The sequence below is a fragment of the Rhamphochromis sp. 'chilingali' genome (assembly GCF_963969265.1).
Source record: "Rhamphochromis sp. 'chilingali' genome assembly, chromosome: 20".
Taxonomy (NCBI): domain Eukaryota; kingdom Metazoa; phylum Chordata; class Actinopteri; order Cichliformes; family Cichlidae; genus Rhamphochromis; species Rhamphochromis sp. 'chilingali'.
Genome location: NC_137947.1, coordinates 21,204,884 through 21,232,767, shown reverse-complemented (window position 1 = coordinate 21,232,767; position 27,884 = coordinate 21,204,884). Strand labels below are relative to the sequence as shown.

The 27,884-nt window shown below is 39.5% G+C and overlaps 1 protein-coding gene across 3 annotated transcripts in view; it reads left to right on the top strand.

Annotated features, from left to right (window-relative positions):
* Positions 1–27,884, top strand: part of ryr2b (ryanodine receptor 2b (cardiac)) — an 86,060-nt gene that overhangs the window by 25,967 nt on the left and 32,209 nt on the right. For all 3 annotated transcript variants that reach the window (XM_080868749.1, XM_080868747.1, XM_080868748.1), the window contains exons 29-73: positions 119–311; positions 621–753; positions 879–993; positions 1,162–1,322; positions 1,520–1,679; positions 2,763–2,849; positions 3,049–3,275; positions 3,438–3,651; positions 3,755–4,369; positions 4,518–4,718; positions 4,867–4,978; positions 5,092–5,232; positions 6,852–7,128; positions 7,228–7,342; positions 7,544–7,676; positions 11,130–11,233; positions 11,504–11,639; positions 12,376–12,562; positions 12,792–12,900; positions 13,735–13,855; positions 14,124–14,293; positions 14,411–14,631; positions 15,293–15,383; positions 15,463–15,603; positions 16,596–16,759; positions 16,954–17,032; positions 17,179–17,268; positions 18,451–18,588; positions 18,681–18,758; positions 18,843–18,918; positions 19,051–19,174; positions 19,529–19,644; positions 20,227–20,303; positions 21,177–21,292; positions 21,496–21,545; positions 21,648–21,708; positions 22,101–22,348; positions 22,780–22,861; positions 23,172–23,302; positions 23,386–23,700; positions 23,802–24,039; positions 24,409–24,496; positions 24,610–24,696; positions 24,842–25,003; positions 25,123–25,185. In XM_080868749.1, the coding sequence (XP_080724875.1) occupies positions 119–311; positions 621–753; positions 879–993; positions 1,162–1,322; positions 1,520–1,679; positions 2,763–2,849; positions 3,049–3,275; positions 3,438–3,651; positions 3,755–4,369; positions 4,518–4,718; positions 4,867–4,978; positions 5,092–5,232; positions 6,852–7,128; positions 7,228–7,342; positions 7,544–7,676; positions 11,130–11,233; positions 11,504–11,639; positions 12,376–12,562; positions 12,792–12,900; positions 13,735–13,855; positions 14,124–14,293; positions 14,411–14,631; positions 15,293–15,383; positions 15,463–15,603; positions 16,596–16,759; positions 16,954–17,032; positions 17,179–17,268; positions 18,451–18,588; positions 18,681–18,758; positions 18,843–18,918; positions 19,051–19,174; positions 19,529–19,644; positions 20,227–20,303; positions 21,177–21,292; positions 21,496–21,545; positions 21,648–21,708; positions 22,101–22,348; positions 22,780–22,861; positions 23,172–23,302; positions 23,386–23,700; positions 23,802–24,039; positions 24,409–24,496; positions 24,610–24,696; positions 24,842–25,003; positions 25,123–25,185 (6,747 nt within the window). The remainder of the gene's footprint in view (positions 1–118; positions 312–620; positions 754–878; positions 994–1,161; positions 1,323–1,519; positions 1,680–2,762; positions 2,850–3,048; positions 3,276–3,437; positions 3,652–3,754; positions 4,370–4,517; positions 4,719–4,866; positions 4,979–5,091; positions 5,233–6,851; positions 7,129–7,227; positions 7,343–7,543; positions 7,677–11,129; positions 11,234–11,503; positions 11,640–12,375; positions 12,563–12,791; positions 12,901–13,734; positions 13,856–14,123; positions 14,294–14,410; positions 14,632–15,292; positions 15,384–15,462; positions 15,604–16,595; positions 16,760–16,953; positions 17,033–17,178; positions 17,269–18,450; positions 18,589–18,680; positions 18,759–18,842; positions 18,919–19,050; positions 19,175–19,528; positions 19,645–20,226; positions 20,304–21,176; positions 21,293–21,495; positions 21,546–21,647; positions 21,709–22,100; positions 22,349–22,779; positions 22,862–23,171; positions 23,303–23,385; positions 23,701–23,801; positions 24,040–24,408; positions 24,497–24,609; positions 24,697–24,841; positions 25,004–25,122; positions 25,186–27,884) is intronic.

Here is a 27,884-nt window from a genome sequence, read left to right as displayed (position 1 = left end):
AACTTACCATATATACAAGGTTTCCTTCACCCATCTACAGACCTTGATGACCTAGAGTTGCTAGTAGTGGTGATCAGTTAACACTGATCCTGAAAACCTTGCTCAAATCTTTTTCAAGGTTACAAGAGTCAGTGGCTCAGCAGATTCCTTATCCAGCCTGAGGGTCTCCCAGTGTATGCAACCGCACCATGGTGGAGAAAGTGAGATGGGCTATTATCGCCTCAGCATGTCTGTCGGATGTGCTGCTGTCCTCAGAAGCCCACCAGGGGGGGTGCTTCCTGTGGCCTCCAGTGCTCTCTCTCCAAGCTCAGGTTTATTGATGTTATATACAGTATGTTCAAGTTTGAAATCTTTTTTTGAGAACATGTTACATCGGACCACATTAAAGCTCTGTTTAGTTTGACATAATTTCAACAAGCAAATATCTCTAGACCTGAATCAAGATCTGTTGTTATTATTATTAGGCTACTGGGAGAAACAGTTAGTGTGGGTGACTTGCATAGCTGCAGCTATCCAGATTATCCACTGTCTATGCTATTGATATTCTGCCATTATGACCTTGATGAGCCTGCTTAAGCTCCCAGGGGCCCTGCTGTAATTAATGCCTGTTGTCCTTTTAGAAAGGAAAGAGCAGGAGGAGGTGGACTCTGACTTTGAGGTGCTGATGAAGTCAGCCCACAGCTATGCTGGTTCAAGAGATGAGCTCAACTATAAAGATCATAGTAACGACAAAACATCAAGACTGAAACAGCGGTAGGTGGTAGAGAAAGGAAAATGAAGAAAGTATGGAATGAGGGTCCATCTCCTTTAAAATTGAATGCAAAATAACACAATAACTGTGCTTTGCTGAAATTAATTTGCGTTTCTTTGTCTGTAAGGTTTATGCTGAAGAAGACCAAACCAGGCTTAGTCAGCAGTAACTCATCTGCACGGCTCCTCGAAGACGTTGTAGTCGACAAGGATAACTATGATCACCTTATCCAGAGCTCCAGAGTAAGGCTTTATCTTCTCGTCATCATGTGAAAATACACAATACAAAACTAATTGTAATGCAGTGTGCTTCACTTCTTTGCCAGCACGTATAATTACCTGCCGCAATAAAACTGTTGAATGCAAGATGCAAATACCAAACAGTGACACCAACTAACCTTTCTGTTTCAGTATTACTACTCAGTGCGGGTTCTTCCAGGCCAGGAGCCATTCAATGTGTGGGTAGGCTGGGTGACCTCTGACTTTCATCAGCATGACATGACATTTAACACTGACAATGTCCACACTGTGACTGTCACCCTTGGAGATGACAGTGGCAAAGTCCAGGAAAGGTTGGTGAACAACAAAACAGTTTTATTTAGTATTTTAGGTGACTGTATCAAGAATTTTGAATTTTGACTGAATAGAGTTGGGTTTTTTTTCATAATTATCCTTCATCTGCTGTAATTACTATATTTACTGCAGAGGTGTTATATTGCAGTGTGCTGTAAATTTCCATTAAACAGACAATACCCCTCTGTCTACATAGTGTAAAGCGGTCTAAATGCTATATGGTTTGTGCTGGAGAGGCAACAGGCCTGTCTCAGAGTCGGAGAAGCACAGGATTGGAAATTGGCTGTTTGATTGACACAACCACTGGTCTGCTTACATTTACCTCCAGTGGAGTGGAGATGGCCACTTTCTACCAAGTAGGTCACACAACAAACTGTGTTTTTTTAATGTATTTTTTACTTTAATAAATTTAAGTTTTATGCATTATGTCTCATACTGTTCGATATAACGATATATATCGGATGACGATATCAAAACGTCTATCATTTCATATTACTCTATAGTTTGTTTCGTGATTTCGCAAAATAACCTGTTTACGGCAATATTTTTTCATCATTTTGATGGTCACTGTAATTTCTTAAAGTTCTCTCTTTCTCTTATGATTAAAATAAGCACACTACGGACGGACAAGCGACTGTTTTTATGCGTTGTTGTTAGCAACAACGACGGTAAAACCATCGCGTGGCTCCGCCGTCTGCTTGTTTATTTTCCACATAAACCTTTCACAATAAAGCTGAAGATCCTGTTGAGATTTTTCAAAATAAACTGAATCACGTGAAAGAGTACGCAGAATGTTTACAGATGAGAAGCAAAAAAGAGCTGTCAGGTGCTAAAAAATAAACCTTAGACTCAAACGTTAGAACAGGCTTTTCCCTGCAGCACGCCATGTAAATACTCACAAAGAAAATGTCTAAAAATGTAGTTTCATGCATTGGTCAAAACACTTGACTCCAGGTACACGACTAGCTAGAAAAAAAGACTTCACGCATATCGAGTTGCCCGAGAGTTACAGAATTTACAGAAAATGTAACATTTTTGTGATATATATATCGTTGTCGGGACATGAGATTTTGGTCATATCGCACAGCCCTACTATGTATGTAACACTTGGGACTGAACTTGCCCATATGGAAAAGAAATAGTAAAAACATATATGATTTACTCATGAAAGTGGCCACTTTCTCATTACTTTCATATATTTTTTTTAGTAAGCATCCAAAACATACAAGTTTCATTATATAATCCTTCAAGGGATCTTATATGTGTTTTAACTCTTGTATGCTTTTCATACAAGTTTCACACAAGACAGATACAAACTTTATAAGATTTATATATATCTTTTCCATATGGGTGGGGCTGCTAATGTTATAATGTCAGTAACAGGCAAGTTGTTGGACTGCATTATTAAACTGAGCATAAACTGTTTCCCTGCAAATCAGGTGGAGGCAAGTACAAAGCTCTTTCCTGCTGTTTTTGTCAAACCCACCACCAAAAACATGTTTCAGTTTGAACTGGGACGCATCAAGGTAATTCAACTTTCATTATTAAACCTGGCTAAGATACTTTTTATTTTTTTAAGCAGGTTTTGCTTATTTTGTGGACAAATTTGAAGAGTAATAAATTACAACGCAAGATGTTAGCCTGAACTTCAGTTTGTTTTTCATACCATCCTAAAAGTATCATGTATGACATAATTTCCTTTATTTGTCTTCTTCTCGAATCCAGAATGTGATGCCACTGTCCTCAGGTTTGCTTCGGAGCCAGTCAAGGAATGTCACTCCTCAGTGTCCTCCTAGGGTTCAGGTCCAGTGGCTGAGGCCTGCTTCATGGACTAGAGTACCAGACAGAGCACTGAAAGTGTTGGTTGATCAACCAGATGAATGTCACGGCTGGAGAATTCAATGCCGTGAGCCCTTACAAGCCATGATCCTTCACATTCCTAATGAAAACAGGTTAAGAAGACAGGATTTGATCTTTTACAGATTTAAGAACAAAGAAATATTTTCAAGAAAATAAAGAAATTTTGTTCCAAATGATGTTGGTGCAAAAGCTTTAATTAGATTTAGGGTTAATAACAGTGAAGTTGCATTTGCTTTTTGATGCTATTCATGTAGGTGTCTTGACATTTTGGAACTGTCGGAGCTTGATGACCTCTTGACCTTTCACAACAATACCCTCCTGCTCTACTGCTCTTTATGTGCTCTTGGCAACACCAGAGTTTGCCATGCCCTCTGCAGTCATGTGGACCAGTCGCAGATTCTTTATGCTATTCAGGATCCCTACCTCCCTGGCCTGCTCCGGTCTGCATTTTATCAGCTGCTTTTTCAGGTGACTGCTTGTTGGAGGTTAGATAACATTAACTGACAAAAGAATAAGTACGTCCTGGTCTTTGGAGAATATCTGAATACATTTTATTGTTTTTGTCCTCAAGGTTTTCCTCAGCAGCTACACCACAGCCTGTCTTATGATGAACCATGAATACATAGTTCCTATGACTGACCAAACCAGAGAAATCACCCTTTATCCCAGTCCTATTAATGGTGGGGATAGACAACCTCCAGAGGGAATACCAAGTGCTAGCTGTAGCACATCCCTTAAACCTCAGATGCATTTTTCAACTCCTTGCTTTATCAGAAGCGATTGCATAGAAGGAGCTAGTGCACTGGAAATAGCCTGCAAAGACAGCCCAGAAATCCCTCTGGACGTTTTAAAGAATCTTACCGTGGAGATGCTGACTGCTGCAGTTTGGGCTGTGGGTCAGGATGTAAGGGATCCTGCAGGAGGCAATTTCGAACTTTTGCTTGTTCCTTTATTAAGACTTTTCTACAGCCTCTTGGTTATGGGGGTGTGTAGGGATGAAGACTTAGGGAAGATTCTTAGACTCATGGAGCAAGGTGCATTTGCAAGGCCTGGAACACCCATAGGGAAGTTGGAAGAAGAAACTAGTGATGATGAAGAAGAGCAGAAAGGAGTGATCACTGAAGAAAGTTACACTGTTAAACAAGGACTTCTTCAAATGAAGCTTCCAGAAGCTGTCAAACTTGAGGTGAACCAATCTGCAAAAAAATGTTTTTTTTGATAATGCTCTTTCTTCTCTGTGGGTCACTGGGGATTAGCTTCATGTGCTGTGTTGTTTGAATCCTTTAAGTATGTTTAAAATTAGCCATGAAGGACTGCTTTATTTCTTTTTCTAGCTCTGCCACTTGCTATCCTACCTGTGTGACTGCCAGGTTCGCCACAGGGTAGAAGCTGTGATTGCTTTCTCCGACAGCTTTGTTGGCCAGCTGCAGGAGAACCAGCGGTTTCGCTACAACCAGGTCATGCAGGCGCTCAACATGTCTGCTGCCCTCACTGCTCGCAAGACAAAGGAGTTCCGGTTACCACCACAGGAGCAGGTTGCACGATATGAATACTAACTAAAAGGATAAAGTTATAGCATTTGTTTTGCATTGGTTTATGTAATGTAGCTGTAACTCTGAAGAAAGCATGTAACACACACTTGCTGATTGTCTATAAATATTGTAATCTCTCACCTGACTAAAGATCAATATGCTGCTGACCTTCAGAGAAGATGCGCAGCAGGAGAACTCTCCGTGTCCAGTGGAAATCCAGGAGCTTCTTCAAGACTTCCATCACCTTCTCGAGACACACTGTGGTTGGAACACAGCTTATCTTTGACTGATTGAATTTTTATTGAGCTAGGGAATTATAAAAACGCTCCAAGAAAGCACTGATTAAATCCCATTTTATGCTGTTGTCATTCTACAGGCATTGATTTGGCCAGCACCTCAGAGGATGAAGAGGATGCAGAGATGTCTCTAAAAGAACGACTTCTCTGTCTTGTGGCGAGAGTCTTTGGCAGTAATAAGTCATCAATGGATATAGACGGGTGTTCTTCACATAGCCCCAGTGAATACAAGTTGTTTTTTCTTACTTTGCACATTTTGCTGTCCTGTTGCATTTTATCACCTTTATAAGTCATTTTATTTAACTGCACCTGTGATCACGCAGCATGTTTTTGGTTACTAACAAACCATACAAACATAATGTTGGTGAAGGAGATGTTATATTAGGCCATGCCTAGTTTTGATGTCATTACGCATAGAATGAATGTGTTGCATATAACTTAAGTGATAAGTAACTTATTGCTCAGTTGCTTCCTGTAGAAAGTAATTTGACACATAACTTAAATTACACCTGTTTTACCCTGTAATGTGGCGTGTTTGTGGCATTGTCACATAATTACCATTTAACTATATAAACCTCAAGTGTTTATGATGTTTAAGTATATATGAATACATAGCTGATAGCAAAGTTGAAAACCAGCTTCGTAAGACCTCTTCATAATCATCATCACAGCAATCTGGAAATATCTATCGTGTTTTCTACCACAATGTTGTCAGTTCTAGTTGAATTAAATAGAAAGGGTAGCTTGCCATCAAGAAATGCACTTTCTAGGTCTATAGCACATCCAGTTTAAACACAATAGAGAAAAAAAAACTAACCTGAAGAAAGTCACGAAAAACTATTATAAGCTGTTGATTGAGTCATTGATTGATGTTAGACTACGTTAAGTCTCAAAGCAAAGTTTACATCAAATAGGGTTTGTCTCTACAAAAATGTCAAACATCAAAGAAAAGGAAGGTTCATAAGTTTGACCATTTGGCTTGTAATTTAACATAAGCTGCATCAGAAAGGCCATTAACCATTACCACAACCACAAAATCTTAGAGATTAAACTGCTTCATTCATAATGCTGCCCAGTAACAGAATAGCCATTGGTAGCAGGAGGTAAACAGGCTCAAAGGAATTAAGCCAGGGAGACAGGAAGAGACCCTATGATGTGGAAACTTGAACCCTGGGAGCAGTCTGGTTTTAGCAGATTTTAAATTGGTTACAAACATTCCCAGCTAGAAATAAAGCCTACAGTTCTACAACGCTGATCGTTCATCGCTGCTTTTGTTTAGATCAAGCTCTGGATGTTTGGCTGAGGCTGGTTTACACTCTGCCTAAACATGAGTCTGGGTTCTGCTCTAGCTTTGTGTTATCTTTGCAGATGCTTGCAAAGAATTGTGTTATCAGCAGGTGTTTATAACCGAGATACAGTTTGCACTTTACCCACGGGTTTTTGTCCTTTAGTGCACAACAAATGAAAGAAGTGTTCATTTTTCCACTTCTAATAAGTTGTAGACTGCGCCACTGCTTTTCTCTCCTGCACGTGAACTGAAGTCCCCTGATTGCAGTGCAAGCGTGTCTGTCCACTATGCATATAACTGATGAATCTTTAGAACTCAAGTAAAAACATGACAAAACATGACAAAGTAAAACTATCACAGTACCCCAACACTGGCAATGCAATATTTACTGTAAGTGACATAATAACAAAATTGTTATTACCTAATAAATGACATTTCCAATGTGTTGCTATATCACACACATCAATTAATCAATTTGTCATTTAAACACAGATAATAGGATTTCAAGCCTGTCCTTTTATCTCTGCTTCTCACCTGGTGTTACTCTTTCAGAGTCCCTCAAAAAGATGATCTCTGAAACAATGGTGCACTGGGCTCAAGAAAGTGAGATTGAGGACCCTGAACTAGTCAGTGCTATCTTCTCATTGCTGCACCGCCAGTATCAGGGCCTCAGGGGCCTAATGGAAGGACCCTTATTCAAAGCTTATACCATCAAGCAGTCGTCACTGGAGGACACCATGGCACTCTTGTCCTCCTTGGGCCAAATCCGCTCCCTCCTCAGTGTTCGCATGGGGAAAGAGGAAGAGAGGTTGATGATCAGACGACTAGGGTAAGAATGATTAGTTGCTCTTGTATAATTTATTAGTGTCCAAGTTTCCATTACCATGTGGTGCCACAAGTTTTCTTACATTTTTGGTAACATCTACAGAGATATCATGAATAATAAAGTTTTCTACCAACATCCAAACCTAATGAGGGCATTGTCGATGCATGAGACTGTGATGGAGGTGATGGTCAATGTTCTTGGAGAAGGGCAAATAAAGGTGAGAAAATAGCTCAAATGTATAGAAATAATGTGGAGGAAAAACATGAAATCAAAGTTTAGATGTTTATTTTTAGTTTAAAGGTTGGAGTTCAAATTAATTTCTCTTGTGGCTAATTTGCATGATTCAGTCTGATCACTCAGCGTCTGCCCCTTTACAGTTTGCTTTCTCTGTGTGCTTGTTTTAATTTACTATTTCTAGGAGATTACCTTTCCTAAGATGGTTGCCAGCTGCTGTCGATTCCTGTGCTATTTTTGCCGTATCAGCCGACACAATCAGGGAGCCTTGTTTGACCACCTCAGCTACTTATTGGAAAACAGCAGTGTCGGGCTAGGTAAATGTCAGTTTCTCTGCTATATAATCTCACTGGTCTTTTGTAAAGACCAAACTTGAAACATTTTTGATTGTAGTTTACTGAAAATATATAGAAGTAAACTACACCGGCTAGAGAACGCCGACAGATTAAAGTTGGAGATCGGACAATCTCAGTCTTCCCCGACTACACCGCCAGGGTGGCACGGGCTCGTGCTGCATTCAACACGGTCAGGCAGCAACTCCGTGGCATTGACGGTGTTCGGTATGGCCTGCTTCATCCAGCGCGACTCCGCATCACATATAAGGGTGTCGAGAAGGACTTTGTTTCGGCAGAGGAGGCCAGTGATTATGTCAAAACTTTGATTTCTGGGTGAGCCTCGTTAGCTCCTCAGTTTGATACTGTAATGCTGCTAAGGGTTCACGGTCTCCTTAGGTTTAACGCCACCTGTGCATTGTTTTCTTAGGCCATTGTGCTGGTTATTGTACTGTTGGTGTGCTGGTTCCTTTTATTTTCATTGTTATTTATTGAAACGGGATCATATAATATACTCTTGAACTTCGGACCAGTCCGGCACAATCTTCTCCAAGCTTGCTGCATTGATTTGCATAGGACTGAGTTGTTTTTCGTTTCTGTTAAATTTTTATTTATTTATTTTTTTGTTTGGTTGTTTTTGTTTTAATTGTTTATCTATTTATGTATGTTGTTTTTGTTTTTTGTTTTTTTAAATTTTATGCACTTTCGGTGATTTGTTGGAAAGTTCTCCTTCTGAGGAAGTCATATTTTGTACTGTGAGATCTTTTTTTGGTTGGTTGGTTTCCTTTTTATTTTTTCCCTTTTTAAAAAAAACATGTTTACTGTTACGCGCACACTGTTATGCTCAAAAATGACAAGGACCCAACCTCCTGTGGTTCCTACAGGCCATTATCTCTGCTTAATGCCGATGCAAAGGTATTGGCTAAAGTAATTTCATCTCGCCTTGAGGATGTGCTTCCTCGAATTATATCTGAAGAGCAGAATGGCTTTATAAAGGGACGGCAATTGTTTTTTAATACCCGTACACTCTTTAATGTTATTTACTCAAAGCGTCTATCTGAACTTCCTGAACTTGTGATTTCTTTAGATGCTGAAAAGGCTTTCGATAGGGTGGAGTGGGAGTACTTGTTTGCAGTTTTAGAGAAATTTGGTTTTGGTGATAAATTTATTTCCTGGATTCGGCTTCTTTATTCGTCCCCTAAAGCCAGTGTTCATACTAATGATGTTTACTCTGATTATTTTGCGCTGGGTCGTGGTTGTCGTCAAGGTTGCCCTTTGTCTCCCTTACTCTTTGCCATTGCCATCGAGCCTCTGTCTATTACATTGCGATCTTCTTCTGTATTCAGGGGAATCATCCATAATGGAATTACACATAAAGTATCATTGTATGCGGATGACTTGTTATTATATATGACTGACCCCGCATGCTCCATCCCTGCTGTTTTAAGTATTCTGGAGAACTTCAGTTCGTTTTCAGGTTATAAATTGAATTTGGGGAAAAGTGAGTGTTTTCCTGTTAATACGGCAGCACGTCAACTTCAACAGTCCGATCTACCCTTTCGTCTCAGTCCGTCTGGGTTTAAGTACTTAGGGATTAACGTGACTCGCTCTCTAGCTGGCCTTAAATCAGCAAATTTGTCTCCTCTTATATCTAGGGTCACATCTGATATTCAAAGATGGGGTAATCTCCCCCTTTCTTTAATCGGTAAGATTAACGTTGTTAAAATGAACATCTTACCAAAATTTTTATTTTTATTTCAGTCAATTCCCTTATTTTTGCCGAAACATTTTTTTGTTTCACTGGACAAGATTATTGGTTCTTTCATTTGGGGAGGGAAGCCACCTAGGGTCTCTAAAACTTTGCTGCAGCGATGCAGATTTAGTGGAGGACTTGCATTACCTAATTTTTTAGTCTATTACTGGGCCGCTCACATCCATAAACTTTGCTACTGGCTAAAATCTTCTGGTTCCTCGTGGTGTAAATTGGAGCTATCATCATGTAAGGGCTCTTCTTTACCGGCTTTGCTCTATTCCTCTTTACCCGTGAGACCCTCTCTGTACACTGATAATCAGGTGGTTCTTAACACACTCAAAATCTGGTTTCAGTTTAGACGTCACTTTAATTTTGTAATGCCGTCTTCCTCGGGTCCTCTAAGCGAAAACCATTTGTTTCCCCCTTCACTTTTGGACTCGACATTTTCAGTGTGGTGTGACAAGGGTATAAAACAGTTCAAACATTTATATGTGGATGGTGTTTTCGATAGTTTTCCCAACTTGTCTTCTCGTTACAATCTCCCTGTTACCCATTTGTTTCGCTATTTTCAAATTCGAAATTTTGTTGCTAAGTGTTTCCCAAATTTCCCCTCTTTACCTCCAGAACAGCAGTGGGAAACTACGTTATCATTTGTTCCTCATCACAGAGGAACCATTTCGAAACTCTATGATGCTATTCTGTCTTTTAGTAACCACTCTAATGTTAAGCTTAAGCGTACATGGGAAGAAGAACTGGGATTTCGAATACATGAGGAGTCTTGGGAACGGGCTATAACGAGGATACGATCTTCCACCTCCTGTGCTCGTCTTGGACTTATTCAATTTAAGGTCATACACAGGGTGCATTTCTCTAAGTCTAGACTTTCTGAATTGTATCCAGAAGTGGAAAATAAATGTGATAAATGCCATGGTTCTCCTTGTCACCTTAGCCACATGTTTTTCCTGTGCCCTGAGCTACAAGGTTTCTGGACAAGGTATTTTGCTATTATGTCAACTGTTCTTGGGGTAACTCTTCATCCTTGTCCTCTGATTGCTGTGTTTGGGATTCCTGCTCGCTCACTTACACTTGATTCCACACAAAGGGATATTATAGCCTTCACATCCCTATTAGCGAGACGTCTAATATTGTTGCATTGGAAGTCTGCTAAGTATCCTACTATTTCCCGGTGGCTTAAAGATGTCATGTTTTTTTTAAAACTTGAAAAAATTAAATATACGTTGAGAGGTTGCACAGCCAAATTTTTTCACAAGTGGCAACCCTTTATCTCTTATTTTGCTAGTCTAGAGGTATTGCCTGTTTAAATCTACTTTTGTTACTGTTATATTCCTCTAATATGTTTGATGGTTGTGTTGATCTGTGTGGGACTGGGGGGGGGGGGGGGGGGGGCGTTGTGTTTTGTTTTTTTGTTTTTTTTGTTGTTTTTTTCATATATATATATATATGTGTTAATTTACTTAGGAAAATTAAGAAAGGTTGATTGTATTTCGGTAACTGCAAGTACTGTTTTCTTTTTTCAATAAAAATATTTTCAAAAAAAAAAAAAAAAAAAGAAGTAAACTACACCGATATACATTATTGTGTTTTGCCCTTATACTAATAGCCTGGCATTATGGAGAGTTTGAGCCCATGTTTCAGTTGTTTTATGTTTTTTTGTTTTTGCAAAGCTTCACCGTCCATGCGTGGATCCACTCCTCTGGATGTGGCTGCAGCTTCAGTTATGGATAATAATGAATTGGCCTTATCACTGAGGGAATCAGACCTGGAGAAGGTAACTCTGTATTGACCAGAAATGTTACAGTCCATTAGTCATTCTGTAGACAGTATACTGGCTTCCTTCATGTCAATAATAATGTATAATTAATAAATATGATTCAAGGTGCAGGGGAAATGCAGCACTATATATAGACAGTGGAGCTTAAATATAATAAATATATTTATAATATTAAAGTTCAGTTTCTAAGAAAGCTATAATGTTAAGAAAGAGATTCAGCTTGAGCAAATAAGTACTTATTGCTGATAAGTCTTATCTTTTTTCCAGGTGGTTCTGTGCCTTGCTGGCTGTGGTCTCCAGAGCTGTCCAATGCTAGTGGCAAAAGGTTATTGCGATATAGGGTGGAACCCTGTGGAGGGCGAGCGTTATCTGGATTTTCTATGTTTTGCTGTCTTCTGCAATGGTAAATTAAAGATTTAAGTTTTCATTTTTAGTATATTTGTTCATACTGTATTTTTTTTAAAATATGAAAACATGGACTAAAAGGTCACCCTGATATTTGCAACAAAGTTACACGTGAGTCGTTACATACATTTGGCTGGCTCGATTATGGTATTTGATCTGTCACACGAAAATTTTTAGCTTGCCAATTTAATAAAAAAAGTGCAAGCTTAATTAATACTAATAGAGTATACTGTATAATATACATTTAATTCTTATATACATTTCATTTGCAGAGCATGCAGGTCATTTATTGCTTCTGAAACTTAAAACACAGTGTTGATAGGAGCAAAATGCTAATTTAAAAAGGAACAAGAGGCTGCAACATGTCACGCTCCTAATTAAGCTGCAGTATTTGCACTAGAGGTAATTCACTCTGCTATTGATTTTCCTTAGTCTGAAGCGGTGCCCAAAAGTCATCTGTTCAAATTGCCCTTGAGGCTGTTGACAGTTCAGCCAAATGGCAATGGCTTTCTGTACCAAGTGCTCCTCAGTATTTACAGCTTCACCTCGTCTCTGTGCAGCACTTGAGTTGTGCAGTATATTGTTTTATATCACTCTACAGAAGATATATAACATTTTTATCCTCTAGCTGTTTAAATTGATCAGTTTTCTTTGTGAGAGTCTTTGTTAATATATTTATTGTTATGGCAGATATTGAAGAATAAAAATCAAAGCTGTGTGTTGATTGGTCACAGGTGAGAGTGTCGAGGAGAATGCTTATGTGGTGTTGAGGCTATTGATTCGTCGACCTGAGTGTTTTGGCCCTGCGCTGCGAGGTGATGGGGGAAATGGTCTCTTAGCAGCCATGGAAGAAGCCATCAAGATCTCTGAAGACCCTTCTATGGATGGCCCTTGTACCAATTATCATTCCAACAGAGCGCTGTCAGTATCAGATATATGCAGTCACATAATTAAAAAAAAAAATATTTAAAATGGACTTAGAAATATTGTAAATCCAGAATCAGTGGAAGTAACTGTAACAAGCAACAAAAGAATCTGTACACATTAGCTTCTATCTGTAGAGGCCACCAGTAATATATGTTGATAATCCGTGATAGATAATATCAGGTCATTGCAGGCTTTTGATTGTTATGATTGTGTCCTGTAATAGAGATGTTGTCCAAGACAGCGATGATGATGTCATTCACATGGGGCACGCCATCATGACCTTCTACTCAGCTCTTATTGACTTGCTCGGTCGCTGTGCTCCGGAGATGCATGTAAGTGTTCCCTTAGCTATCATCAGCTCTTCCACATCAATATCTACTCATGTCTCAACCAATAAAGCCTAATGAAGAGAGTCTGCAAACTTCTGTTAAAAGAATAAACCTCAGACAAAAGTGTGCATTTTAGATGCTGCATTGCATTTTGCCTAATATTTATTATGTAACCCACACTTGGTCACAGGTTTTTTAATGTTTTAAAGATATTCTCAGACCTAGTTTGGACTTACTCTAATAGAGATTGTTGTCCCTTGTTGGCCAACATTCAGTATACTGCAATAAGCCATTAAAGACAGATTTACTGGTCAGGTCCTATTATTCATATTGATGATAGAGTACCCAGCCTTGATTTGGAAAACCCTCAACAGGGTGAATAAATGAAATGGTGAACATTGCATCAGCTCCTCGAGCCATCAGATTTTGAGCGTGTCTACCTGACTGAAAGTGTCTGAAAACATAGCGCCAAAGTGCACAGGTGAATTAAAAGAAGGGGACTTTTTTTGCATCAAAGGCACATTGATGTTCTTTAGATAAAGTACATTAAGATATTTAAATGCAATAATGTCAGTTTAACTGTATTTTTATATATTGACAGTGAATAACACCAGTAATTATTTTTTTAAATTAAATACATGTTAATTTTGACTGAAAGGTGAATTTAAAAATAAAATCGAAAGTAACTCACAGGACGAGTCAGTATGAGGTTAAAAAACAGGTTATCATATGTTATGACACTGAAATTTTGTAACACTTATGACCAGTTATTTTATTAATTTGTATTGTGAAAGTTGTTGTTATTATGTCTTGAATGACTATTTTATTTTTGTACAGTTAATTCAAGGAGGCAAAGGAGAGGCAATCCGTATCAGGGCCATTCTGAGGTCTCTCATCCCTATTCAGGATCTTCAGGGAGTCATCAGCATCTCCTTTCAAATCCCTTCAGTCTCTAAAGGTTGAATAGGCCACATTGGCCAGACTTTGGCAGCTGTGGCTTTTTTCTAACTCATTAGACATTGATGCCTCACTCCACAATCGCTGTGGAAAAATAGTGGAGGTGGACGGAGGCAACTGAGGCTAAGCGCCTTATCAGATATTAGACAGTCCCAAACCATTCTTTCACACAGAGAGATGGGACCACATAGTTTTCACAGTAGATGTAAAGTACATAATATGTTAATATGACCTTGGTCATCAGATCTAATCTTGTCTTGCTTTTCCAGATGGTGCATTGGTTGAGCCTGACCTATCTACAGTGTTCTGCCCAGACCACAAAGCAGCCATGGTGCTGTTCCTGGATCGGGTTTATGGTGTTGAGAGTCAGAGTTTTCTTCTCCACCTTCTAGAAGTTGGCTTTCTGCCTGACCTTCAGGCAGCTGTCTCTCTTGACACTGTAAGCTGAGAAATATTAATTTTTGTTTTCCATTAAACTCTATAACATCCACCACTTCTTATGTAATCTGGGGAAACTTCACACCCATAAGTTAAACCTCTTTTTTTCCCTTTGCAGGCTGACCTAGGATCCACTGATATGGCTCTGGCCGTCAATAGATACTTGTGTACTGCTGTTCTTCCCCTTCTCACCAAATATTCAGTTCTTTTCCATGATTTAGAGGACCACATCTTGCTGGTTGATTCTCTCATTCAGGCAGTCTACCGCCTCTCGAGGGCTCTTAGCTTGACCAAGGCTCAGAGAGACACTACAGAAGACTGTCTGTTGGCTTTGTGCAGGTAGGGTGTTCAACTGGTATGAATGAAAAACAGAGGACAAGGTCAAAGAATGTGACAGTCTATATAATATGGCATTAAATGGGTGGGGTTCTCTGAATGAGAGCTATATATTTAGGGGAAGTGTTGTTCCTCCCTTGAGTATCATAATTCAATATTGCATTTTTCAGTTTTTGGGTCATTGAGGTTTATTTGCAACAGCATCCAAACTAGATTCACCTACATATCCGAAATAAATGGTTTGACAGCTGGTTTCACTATGTTTGGCTCTTAATTTCGGAATTATTACAACATTTCCTTCCTATATCCGCTGACATCAGTGTCAGGCTGCTGTTTGAAAAAATAGCAACAGCAAAATATTAACCAATCCAGATACAGCTTATTCCCACTCATTATATATAATGAATCACTGGGAATTCTCATTTTCCAAATCCAGATAATTGGCATATTAAATGAACAAGAGTGTGATGTTAATTATTGGATTTATTAACATTTTGCTAATGGCATTTTCTGAGTTATGTCATCCTTCTGAGATGTACTAATCAGTCAAAAATATCGTTGTGCGTGAGTGTGTGGATGTGTGTGTGTAGGGGAAGGGTTGTTGTGTTGGCTGATGTGGAATTAATCTGTTTATGTGACTAATTCTGCAACCCTTGGTCCTCAGTAAACTCCAGCCACCTATGATGCAGCCTCTCCTTCGTCGGCTTGTCTTTGATGTCCTTCATCTGACAGACCACAGCAAAATGCCTCTAAAGGTGGATAATTAAATTTGGGCTTGCCACACACTGAATATGAAAATAATTTTGTTAACTAATCACGACTTTCATCTATCAGCTCTTGACCAGTCACTATGAGCAAAGGTGGAAGTACTACTCCCAGTCTGGCAGGCAGGGTGAGCAGGGTTGTGCATCTGAAGAAGAACTCTACCTGTCTACAAAGTTGTTCTGGGGGGTGTTCAAGGCTTTAGCCAAGAAGGTAAACTAAACTGATTATGTGTGTTAGTTTTGACTTGAGCTTATAATTACTTTAAATTTGTACTTAAGCACAAAAATAATTGCATTAAATGTGGAAAAAAAGGTTTTCTTCAAACTAATTCATCTCATGATGTATCCTTCATCTTTTCTTGTCCTCCTTACGAAGAAAAATGGCAAAATACATTTCTCATGCGCTTCTTTAGTGTACTACGAGAGCCTGCATCGGGGAAGATGTAACACACTTGAGATAAGGTGTTAATTTTTCATTTCCTGGTATGAAACCTCCCACTCTTAAAGTGACTGTTTGGAAATGTGAACAGCATAATGTACGTAAAATATGTCTGCCAGACACTTACCTGAACGATGCAGAACGGGAAAACATCAAAAGAAATAAGTTGATGAGGTCAAACCACCCACACATGGAGCAGACATCAAACAGACTCAGAAGCAGAGCACAGTATTAGCACTGCACAGAACTATGAAGTTGTTTTTCGCTGAAATTACTACACAACAAAAGGCTTGTATATGTACAAATGTACATGCTTGGGTGTACAATATATCTCTTGCCCTGCTTATTGCACTTCTTGGTTGGGATTTTGATTGCTCGCGTTATGTGACACTGACAAATCTTTGCATATTAAAATGCTTTTTCAGGAGGAGTATGCAGTCATATGTTTACTTCCCAAGTAACTAAATCCATAACTTATTAAATTTTAATTGAATGAACTGTGTTAAATACAGGCTCTGAAATATATAGGTGGGTTTTTGGTTAACACGATTATTGCAGTTCATATAAAATTAGTTCTTCGCTGTCCTCCCATAACCTGATCTCCTGATGTAGTGTTCCCCTAAATGGCAATGAAAATAATAAGGAAGACGCTAGTATAAGGTGACATGCTGCGTGAGGAGCATGTCACACAGCATCTTTGTTTTTACTCTTTTTGATAGCTTGTCTTCTTGTCTAATTTGTTTTGTTTTTTATCTACTTTAAAGCCCCAGATACTTCAGTTATTGAGTCCGTGTGTGCAGTGCCTCTCTGCAGTGGCCATGGCCCTGCCTCCTGATCATATGGAACAAAACTGCTTGTCGCACATTGAGAAAATAACCTCCATCGATACAGACGGACACTTTGACCCCCAGCCTGTAGATACATCCAAGTAAGATACCCCAAGGATATTTTTGAATGACTGAAAAGAGAATCGTGTGAAAATGACCTGCCTAATCAGAAGTGTAACCTGTAATTTAGCAGACCAAGTGTTGTATTCTGTGAATATAAACAGTATGATTCGCAGAGATTAATGTGCAGTTTTAATCAAGGCTTAATAATGTATTTTTTCTGTCTCTGCATTAGTGTGTCAGTGCCAGAGAGGCTGGAGTTTGTTGTGAACAAGTATGCCGAGCATACTCATGAAAAGTGGTCACTGGAAAAGGTATCATATCCTGGTCTGGACTGACTGTCATCATAAGAATACCTTTGTACATATTTTTCTCTGCCTTGTCAAAACATCTCTCTATACTGAGTCCCTGATTTATTCTTCGTTTTTTGTTTAGTAAATCTGTGTGTTTTCTCTGCCAGTTTGTCAGTGGCTGGGTTCATGGAGAGCACCTATGTGAGAACACCAAAGTTCACCCTCGCCTCAAGCCGTACAGGGCTCTTGCTGAAAAGGTACAGATGAAGTAGTCAGTTTTTATGGCATGTGTGGATGTTCTTCAAGTGTTCTTCAGGAATGAAAGTGGTGATATCCTAGATGTACAGAGACAATTGCATACATACCAAATGTCAAGTAGTGATGAGTGATTTTCTTCACAGTCCAAACATAGTGTTACCCCCCCTTACCTGATGTAGAGGAGACTACAATTTATTCCTCACTTCCAGCATGAAGACATGTTTGAACAACTGATTTAGCCAGCTGTAATTATTGAACATAAGTGGCAGGATATCAGCTGAACACCTTTAGAATTATTAAGGCATAACATTTACTGTCTCTTTAATTTTTTTAACTTAACATACCTCACCTCGTGCTCCTATGCTCTTCACCTCCGGCCCTCGGTGCACAGTGGAGTTTTTCACTGGCAATGTGCCTGATGGAACAAATAGTTAAGGAGACGAGATAAATGACTGTCTTTGCAAATACAGTCATGTGATGTTCTAATGTAAAGAAAACAGTTCAACAGTCAAAAATATCCTCTGATCAAATATGGTAGCTCGGCTGCACTCCTGCGTGGAGCGCAGCACACAGAAGTCCAGCCATGTGTGCGAACGCCCATGCATGCCCAGACATGTTTGTGCTGCACATGTCAATCATATGTGGAGGTGCAAAATTAAGTCTTTAAATAATCAAATTTATTAAAAATCTCATATTAATGAAAATATTATTTTAATACATCAGTGTGGACAATAAATAAAACGGATAAGCCGTCGCCGTTAAATTTAAACCATCCTCAATCCATGACATCATCGTCTGCTGGCACAACCCTAGTACATACTGTAAAATGCTAAAATTGTGCAACACACAGTGAGTCATAATCTTATGAGAAATCTCATTTACATATACAGTACTGTATATAAATCACATTAAAAGTGTTAATATTTTTTCAGAACAGTGTGATCTTCAAGTCTACTAAACATTTACTTTCAAGCATATTTGATCTGATTTTTAACCTTGACAGCTATGTGCAGTACCATTTGGACATCTTTTAGGACCACTGCCTGGTACTTGTAGGCTGGCTATATGCACTTATTGACAGGCTGTTACAAGTTCTTGAGCTATTTAAATAGTCTGCTGTCCCTTGATACCTGCTTTTTTTAGTTTTGCATTAAACCTTTTCTATATTTCTGATTTTCCAGGAGAAGGAGGCGTACCGCTGGGCCATCAAAGAGACAATAAAGACTATGCTTGCCTTTGGCTGGAACATAGAAAGGACCAAAGAAGGAGATGCTTTTAGCATGCATCCATGTACACGCAGGGTCTCTCAGTCTGGACAGGTATATGTGCTCATGTTCTGCTTGTTCTTGTTAAAGCAGCGTTGCTTACAAATAACTTTTTATTCCATTAATAAGACGTTTTTTTGTCCTAGCTGTCATTTGAAGGCGCATCAACCTTCAGCCCCAAACCTGTGGACATGAGCTGCATCACCTTATCATGGGACCAATGTGTAAGTTAAAGATTAGATATTAGAACTGGCAGTTGACATATTATTCAGTTATGTTAATTTTCTTCTTTCTTATCTCATCTTCAGGCCATGGCTGAACAGCTGGCTGAAAACTACCACAATGCCTGTGCTAAGATGAAGAAATTAGAACTTGAGAGTAAAGGTGGCATTAAGTGTTGATAATATCTAGTTAATCTCCTCTCTTTTCTCTTACTCTTATCTCATCCCCCTTCATTTTAGGAAGAGCTGAACAGCTAATAAAAGTGCTATGCATTTCACTCATATCTATTCTCAGGAGGAGGTAGCCATTCGCTGCTTGTACCTTATGATACCTTGAGTGCCAAAGAGAAGGCTAAATTCAGAGAAAGAGCTCAGGATGTCCTCAAGTTCCTTCAGCTCAATGGCTACACTGTGTGGAGGTGAGTACAGAATACGCTTATGATTACACTAGGGCGATGCAATTCAGTGTGAATGAGGTGCTCCATTTTCATGTCACAGTGGCATTTCTCCCTCACCGTTGATTAGAGGCACTGTAGCAGTCAGTCCACAGCCCTTTTTCTTTGTAATAATTTCCAGTACAGGTCACAACCAGAAATAACTCGATGTGTAAGATAAATGTATTACCTCTTTGTCATCCTGCTGCAACATTTGCATCTTTGAAATAAAAATCTTGAAATAAAAGAATTCTGTATTATTAAGTATTTATGATTAAAGTTCAGTCTTGCTTTTAGTAGTGGTGTTTCATAACTCATATCTGATTTCTTGTTCTAAAGAGATCGGAAGTCAGTGGAAATGGACTTTCCAGCCATAGCCAACTGCTTTGCATACACGCTGCTTCAGCGGCTCCTGTCTCACACTGAGGAGGCCCAAGAGAACCTTTTAAAGCTTGGTAAGATAATGTTGTATATTAAAAAGAAGATAAAAAAAAACAAAAGATTTTTGCAATATACCGACATGTTAAAGAGAAGTTTTCACAGCACTATATGCTGTCCTGTGAAAAATAACTACACCTCATAACTTAATAGCTTGTCAAACCACTTTTGGCAACAATAACGGGAAGCCATCGTTTCTGGTATGACTTTATCAGTCTCTCGTGTCATTGTGGAGCAGTTTTGGTCCACTCTTTTTATGCCCTCACATACAGAGTTGCCTCCAGGATTTTTTCATAGGGGTGGCACACCAAAAACAGGATTTCTGGTTTAATTATGCTGTTTTCAAATATAGGTTACTTGAAAAATCTGGCAAAAAATTGAGAAAGAAAAGAATTATATGCCTAGTTAGTTTCCTGCTATTTAAGTTGAAAAAAGGTACTTATGAAAACCAAGCCACCACAGAATAGTTCAGCCTAGTTTGGGTATGTGAACCTATCTTTCTTACATGAAGGTGACATAGAAACACTTTTTTTTAAACTTATCTGTATTATCTTGACAGTTTTACCTTTCATTTTTCATTTTGTCTTTTTTTTCTTCAGAGGTGATGCAAGCCAGAGGACAGATGTCTAAGGGAGAGAGGGCTCCACACGAGCAACCAGTCATTTTTTTTCACAAGGTTTGCATCAACCAATCTGCATATTTAAACACAGTCAAAGTCTAGCATCTGATAAAATCTCTGACATTGATTTAACCCCCTTCCAATCTAATTCTGCCAGTGCTATTTTATTTCATCTCATTAACTTTTTTTTTTCTTATTTCATTTATGCCATCTAATTAGTTTTGTTTGATGGTTGCCTTAGGCAACCCCTTTAAGTAAAACCCTTTGGGCTGTGTAATTTATTTAACCATTTTGGAAATCTACGTGGGCGTGTCAATTGCCATCAGGACATTGATTAAGGCTTCCTACACTGCTCTGGCTCTAAGGAGGTAGTAAATGAAAAGAGTTCGTTTTTCATCAATGGGACCTCCAGAGTCAGACCTTGTCAGCCAAGACTGTGAGCAGCCATGCCTCACATCTCTGCTTCTTTCACCTCCCACACAGCCCACTCTCACACAGCCACTCAAGTCTGTGTCTGTTTGGCTGTTCATCTGTCTGTGAATTGCCAGTTCATCATACTTTCTCTGCCTGTCATTAAAGTCATGTTAAAAAGGCACAAGGCTTTGCTCAGTCCCTGGAAGCTTTCTTTCCTTCTTTTTAAAGAAACTTCTAGTAATGATTACAGGGTGTTCAGACTTTTAGGCCGATCACATGGATGTTTACTTATCTAGTGTTGAACAAGAGTAGAGACACATATTTGATGTAACTGTGCAGCCACAGAAAGTTTTCTATTAAGTTTTGTCACTGTGTGGTTTCATGAGCAGAGGACCAAACAGGCAAACCGTGCATGTGATCTCATCAAGCACATACTGTTTAGAGGATATTTAAGGGGTTTGTTAGTTATAGATGTTGGTTTATGAAATGATTATTGACCTTTTCTCTGTTCAACAGGTTATCCTTCCTCTTTTGGAACAGTATGTTAAAAGCCACCGTCTATATTTCCTGTCTACTTCCTCGAGTGATAATAGAAGCCATGCCTCGAGAAAGGAAAAGGAGATGATTGCATGGTACAAAACAAAGTTTGCGTTCTTGTTTTTTATACTCTTATCTGATCATTTCTCAGCTATTTTGTGCATTTTTATTTATTTAAAGAAATATTTGAATTTTTTCAGAAAAAAGCTTCAATATATTCTGTCTTTTTATTTTGTGTCCTGCGATTTTCAATTCATCTTCTCTCATTACTTTCCTTGTGTTTTCTGTTTACATGTAGCCTCTTTTGTAAGCTTGCAGCGCTTGTAAGACACAGGATCTCAGTCTTTGGTAAGGATAGTGTGGACATCATAACATTTATTTGTTTATTAAGTGTTAATCTGTGCTTTAATCCTCATAATTCACATATAATGTGTGCATGTGTTTTTTCAGGAAGAGAAGCCTCGTCAGTTGCAAGCTCCCTCCACGTTTTGGCTCAGGCTCTTGATGCCAGGTAACTGGATGGCACTTTCACACTCTGCCAAAATCGATCTTCTCGCTCTGCCTGCAGTGACATCAGCGTTGCACCACCATGTCTAAGGATGAGATGACTGATGTAATTGAGCCACTGATGCATTGATGCTATCTAATTGTGGTTGATATCACTTTTGCTCCCTGAGGACAATGCCTGTGAAGCAAGCACAGTAGTGCTGTGGCTCAGCAGAGGTTGATGCCATTCAGACTTGTCTGAGGGATAGATTAGCTGATAGATAACTGATTTAGTCCATTTAACTCCCAGCCAGAAGTGTCACAGTAGGAAACCTTCAGTGGATATCAATACTATAACAAAATAATGTAGAATATTTTTCAACTCAAATAATTTATTTTCCCACTTTTTCATTATAGGACTTTAATGAAGTCAGCACCAGAGTCTATTCAGACATCTCTGCATTCCTTTTTTAAGGCAGCGGCGTCTGATTTAGAGATGACTGTGGAAACTCTTTCTGAGAGCTTAGTTTCGCTGCCTCAGAGTAGGAGTCAGCTGGCAAGAGGAGTAGCCAAGGTTCTCAACTACACAACCTCCATCCTTCTCCCTACACTCACTTCTCTCTTCCTTCATCTTGGAAACCAGAACCATGGAGTAGATCTCCTGGGTAAGAACTACCATTATAGTGGTTAAGTAGGAATGCCATGTTATTGTATTATTTCATTTACATCCTAAAATGCATGCAGAAACATGCAGATGTCACTTGTTAAGATACATTTAGTTATCATCTCAGCATGACGAGAAACACACATACGTTTTCAGGTGTTGGATGCACAGCTGGTTTCCACACCCCTGAAATCACTTGGGTACACCCTCCCTTCAGCTTGAAACCAGCTCTCATTCAGTGCCTCGGTCATGGCCACAAAGCAGCAGGAGCATACTGTCTCTCCCAATAATATCCCGACCTTTCACGAATCATTCATTACCTGAATCAGCAAGCATGCAGCTAATCCACCTCTCAGTGACTGAATGCTTTCGAAACTGTGGGTTCAGTGGTTGTTTGTGAAAGAAAACTTATGCATCACCTTGTTTTTTCAGCTGGTGGTATACAGGTATCCTGCTACAGGATCTTAAACAGCCTCTACGCTCTTGGAATCAGTAGCAGCATCTACATGGAGGGGTAATGCTTGATTTCAGATGTCTCCAAGATGATATCTTAAATAATTTTTGTGTAATGTACCTATATCTCATGATTGAAGTTATTTATTATATTAACCACACAGTGTTGGTACAACATCAGGGTATTCAGGGTGTTATAAATGTTAAAGGCTACCAGATAGAAGAGGATGTTTAAACCTGAGATGCATAGAAAGCAGCTTTCAAGCAAACTTATGTTAGCAATCCCGATTTGTAATATTATATCGTACTTTAAAATTAGTCGATTATTCACCCATGCCTATATCCTGATATGCACAACTCATTCTATACAGGCATAGGTCAGCAGCAGGTGCTTGTCTGGCAGCCTTGACAGGAGCTTTACCCGTGTGTTTCCTGGAGCCCGATCTAAACCAAAACAACCCTTACTCCATCTACAACATGATGACTGCTACTCAGATAAAAGGTATTACGCAGGCACATTTCATACCCTGTTATATTGTTATTCGCTGTCTCTTGGGAACCTTAAAAACCTTCCATCTTTGTTAGACCAGGGATTGCCAGATCAGGTGGAGGACATGTGTCCCCTCCTACCTTCTCTGGGACAGGCGCTGAGGGAAGTGGAGGAGCTGGCAGGTGCTGGAGCTCACCAGGCCCACTACATCCATGTTGCAGAGGTTACTTTGCCCATGCTGTGCAGTTACATTTCCCACTGGTGGAATTTGGGTCCTGAGGGCCAGCCAGAAAGGCCAGTGTGTACCTCTGTCGTTCCTAAGCATGCTAGTGACCTACTTGGCAACATCCTGTGTATCATCCACAATCATGTGGGTGCTAGCCAGGGTGACTGGATGAAACAGCTGGCAGGTACTTGTGTAGTGGACAATAGTGGCTTGTTGTTTAGATATACTTATTTCATATTAGTCAGTAATGCATATTTTCCAACATCTGTCATTTATATCTCTTAGTTTTTTCTCAGCCAGTCATATGTAAAGCCCATCCTGAGCTGTTAAAGAGCCACTTCCTGCCACTAATGGAGAAGCTGAGAAAGAGGACAGAATGTGTGTTGGTAGAGGAGGAGCAGATGAAAGCAGAAGGCGGGGATACCTCTGATGCGGAGTTGCAGATACAAGAAAAGTTCGCTATGCTGGTCCAAGACCTCTACGCCTTCTTTCCCCTCCTCATCCCATTTGTGGATTCTCATCGGTAAGACACTCGAAGGTGCTTGTATGTGGAGGAGCGGATACTTATTTTTCTAAAGTTAGAAGTAACAGAAGTAATGTAAAGTATTTATAGACTCAATGAAAGGTGAAACTTATTTTGCTATTTTTTGTATCGACTTGAGCTCCACTTTAATTATTTCATGGCCCCTGAAGTTCCCTTTTGAACCACATTGTTATTTTGTAAAGACGGTAAAGAACAAATGTTGTTAAGAATTCAACAGCCAGTCGTTGATTTTTAACTGCAAAAAACTGAGAAGATGATACTGCGAGGTTATGTTAGTTATTATTTCAGGCATATGCTTTTGCTTTACAAATTCTGTGTTGTGAATGTGTTTTGTCAAATTTATCTCAGAGCCAGGTGGCTGAAAGACCTGAACCCTGAGGCTGAGCAGCTGTTCAGCATGGTGGCAGAGGTCTTTATATTCTGGGCCAAATCCCATGTGAGAATGATACACAGTGTTTTTATTTATTTGTTTTTCTCATGCCAATGCCGTCTCAGTGAATATTTTGTCCATTAACTGTCACGTGTCTTCGCTTATGTTCTCTGCAACAGAATTTCAAATGGGAGGAACAGAATTATGTTGTTCAAAATGAAATCAACAACTTGTCTTTCTTGACCAATAATGACAAAACATTCAAGGTTGGTCATATTTACAATTTGACCTCATCCATTACATGTGTGCTGATGTACATCTCTTTACAAAATATATGTAGAAATCACAGAAGAATTGCAGCTGCCACTAAGTGTAAAGAAAAAAATCCTGTTTTCATATCCCAATACTCAGCTTGACAATGAGAAGAGGAAGATGAGGAGGAAGAGGGGTTGTTATTCCATCAACACCTCTCTCATTGTGGCTTTAATGAAGAGGCTGACCCCTGTGGGACTCAGGGTTTGTTTTCCAAGCGATCACAGTCTCATCATCTTGGCTAAGAATGCCTTCTCTCAGGTAAGTTGGAAATGTGGACCATGCTAAAATCCTCCACCTTTCACATCCTTCATTACGTGCTTGTGCACATTTGACACTGTTTAGTATACTTAATGTGGGCAATTACATGCTTTCCACAGAAGACCGCTGAGAATGAGATCCAAGACCATATTTTCAATTGTGTTGTGCATCTTCAGAATCAGGTGGGTGGTTTCTTTAATTTATTTGACTAAGCACCATAATCTTAGATAACTATCTTTGGGTACAAAATTTGAAAAGGCTCGAATGTATGCAGCGTTGGAGAGTAACAGAATACATGTACTGCCGGATGCCGCATGTAGTCCTGATGAGCCGGCCCGGGTTCGAGTATGACCCATACTTTAATTTATTTTTTTTTAACTCAATTTCCATCTGGGATTAAAACAGCTTTTCTGATTCTGATTGCTGGAAACCCAAAAAAACACGTGATAAGAGGCTCTAATGTAAGCGCCGTGTTAATATTGGTGGCGTCACTTACACAATGGACACAGAGCCAGCAGTGCCAGCAGCAGCCTTCAGGATCTCCACGCATTAACATGCTGTTTTTAGACTTGATGGATGGCGTTAACAACCTGATAGCTGCAAATAATCGTGTGCAGTTCCACATGATTATTAACAGACAAAAAGAAAACATATTACTGATACACTGTTCCCATTGGGGATATGTTAATTGGAAACACTACATTGCCCATAGGTGTGAATGCGGGAGTGAATGTGAGTGCAAATGGTTGTCTCTGTCTATGTGTTAGCCCTGCAACAGACTGGCGACCTGTCCAGGGTGTACCCTGCCTCTCACCCTAAGACAGCTGGGATAGGCTCCAGCGCCCCCCGTGACCCTGAAAAGGATTAACGGAAGTGAATGGATGGATGGATGGACGGATGGACTACTGATACAGAAATAGTTTTCTATATGAGATCGCTGCAAAAAGTGCAGTCTTACCTAATGTCCACCATACTGTTACTCATTTTATATTTAGATTTAAAAATCTAGTTGGTATTGGTATGGCAAGTAGCCTTCAGTAATAGTAATAAATCACACAGCAATAGTACATTCATGTAGTTATAAAAACCATGACAATATATTAAATATTCCAAAGTATTCAGAATACGTTACTCTCATTGAGTAACTTAACAGAATATAAAATACATTTTGGTCCATGTATTCTGTTATCTATAGTGGAATACATTTTAAAAGTAACCTTCCCAACACTGAATGAGCAGGCCAACAGAAGTAAGCTTTAGACAGATGACAAGACAAAACAATAAGCAGATATACACCAATCAGGCATAACACTGTCACCACTGACAGGTGAAGTGAATAACACTGATTATCTCTTCATCATGGCACCTGTTTGTGGGTGGGCTATATTATTTTGTTCTCAAAGTTGTGTTAGAAGCAGGAAAAATGGGAAAGTGTAAGGCTTTGAGCAGGTTTGACAAGGAGTGAATTGTGATGGTTAGATCACTAAGTATGAGCATCTCCGAAACTGCAGCTTTTGTGGGGTGTTTCCGGTCTGCAGTGGTCAGTGTCTATCAAGAATGGTCCGAGGAAGGTAAAGTGGTGAACCAGCCATGGGCGGACAAGGCTTATTGATGCACATGTGGAATCAAGGCACATGTGGTCCAATCCAACAGACAAGCACAAGTGCTGTAAAATGTAATGCTGGTTCTGATGGAAAGATGTCAGAATACACAGTGAATTGTAACTTGTATATGGGGCTGCATAGCTGCTGACCAGTCAGGGTGTCCAAGGTCACCCCTGTCCACCGCTGAAAGGTAATGGCAGGGTGCATCTGCGTCACTTACTTGGGGAACACCTGGCACCAGGATCCACTGTTGTAGAAAGAGCGAGTTGGCTGAGGCAGTGCGTTGCTTGGGCAAGGTTCTGCTGAGGAACCTTCTGCAATCCATGTGGCTGTTACTTTGACGTGTTGCAGACTATACACACTCGTTCACAGAAACAGTATTAGCTGATGGCTGTGGCCTCTTTCAGCATGATAATGCACCCTCCCAAAAAAACAAAAACTGGTTCAGGAATGAGTTTAAAGTGTTGACTTGGCCTCCAAGTTCCCCAGATCTCAGTCCAATCGACCGTCTGTGTGATGTGTTGGACCAACAAGTCTGACCCATGAAGGTCCCGCATCATAACGTACTGGACTTAAAGGATCTGTTGTTAACATGTTGGAGCCAAATACCACAGGACACGTTCAGAGGTAGAGTCCATGCCTTGACGAGTCAGGGATGTTTTAGCAGCAAAAGCGGGACCAACACAATATTGGGCAGGTGGTCATAATGTTATGCCTAGTCAGTGAAGTATGTATTAGTTGTATGAATTTGTGTTTTGGACTGCCCTTAGACTGCAAATTACAAGCGTATCTTTTCTACTTTCTGAAGAAATTCATCATATTCACCGATATGCTTGAGTACAGAGTAACTTTTAATTTGTGCAACAAGTGTCTGGGAAATTAAATCAGAGAATGCTTCCATAGCCTGTAAAATCCAAAGCTGTCTTTTTATTAATCTCAGGCAGTGGCTCATTGTTCACCAGAGACGTGAATGTGACATACTCGCCACACTGTACTAAATATGCATGCAGCATTTCTGTATTCATAAATCACTGATAAATGTGTTCACTCATAAGTTAGTGATGGGAAAATTCTGCTTTGTCATTATAAACAACTTTTAGAGCAGAAATTCGAGTAAATGTTTTTCCCAGCGGTCTTTGAAATCCTTTTTTCTTTTTTATAATGATTTGTGAATACAGAGTCTTTATTATTAGTCAGTATATACAAGTTCAACAACTGTTATAACTACCAGCACCTTGGAACAAAACAAATGAATGAGCTAATCTTCTTTTTTTTTT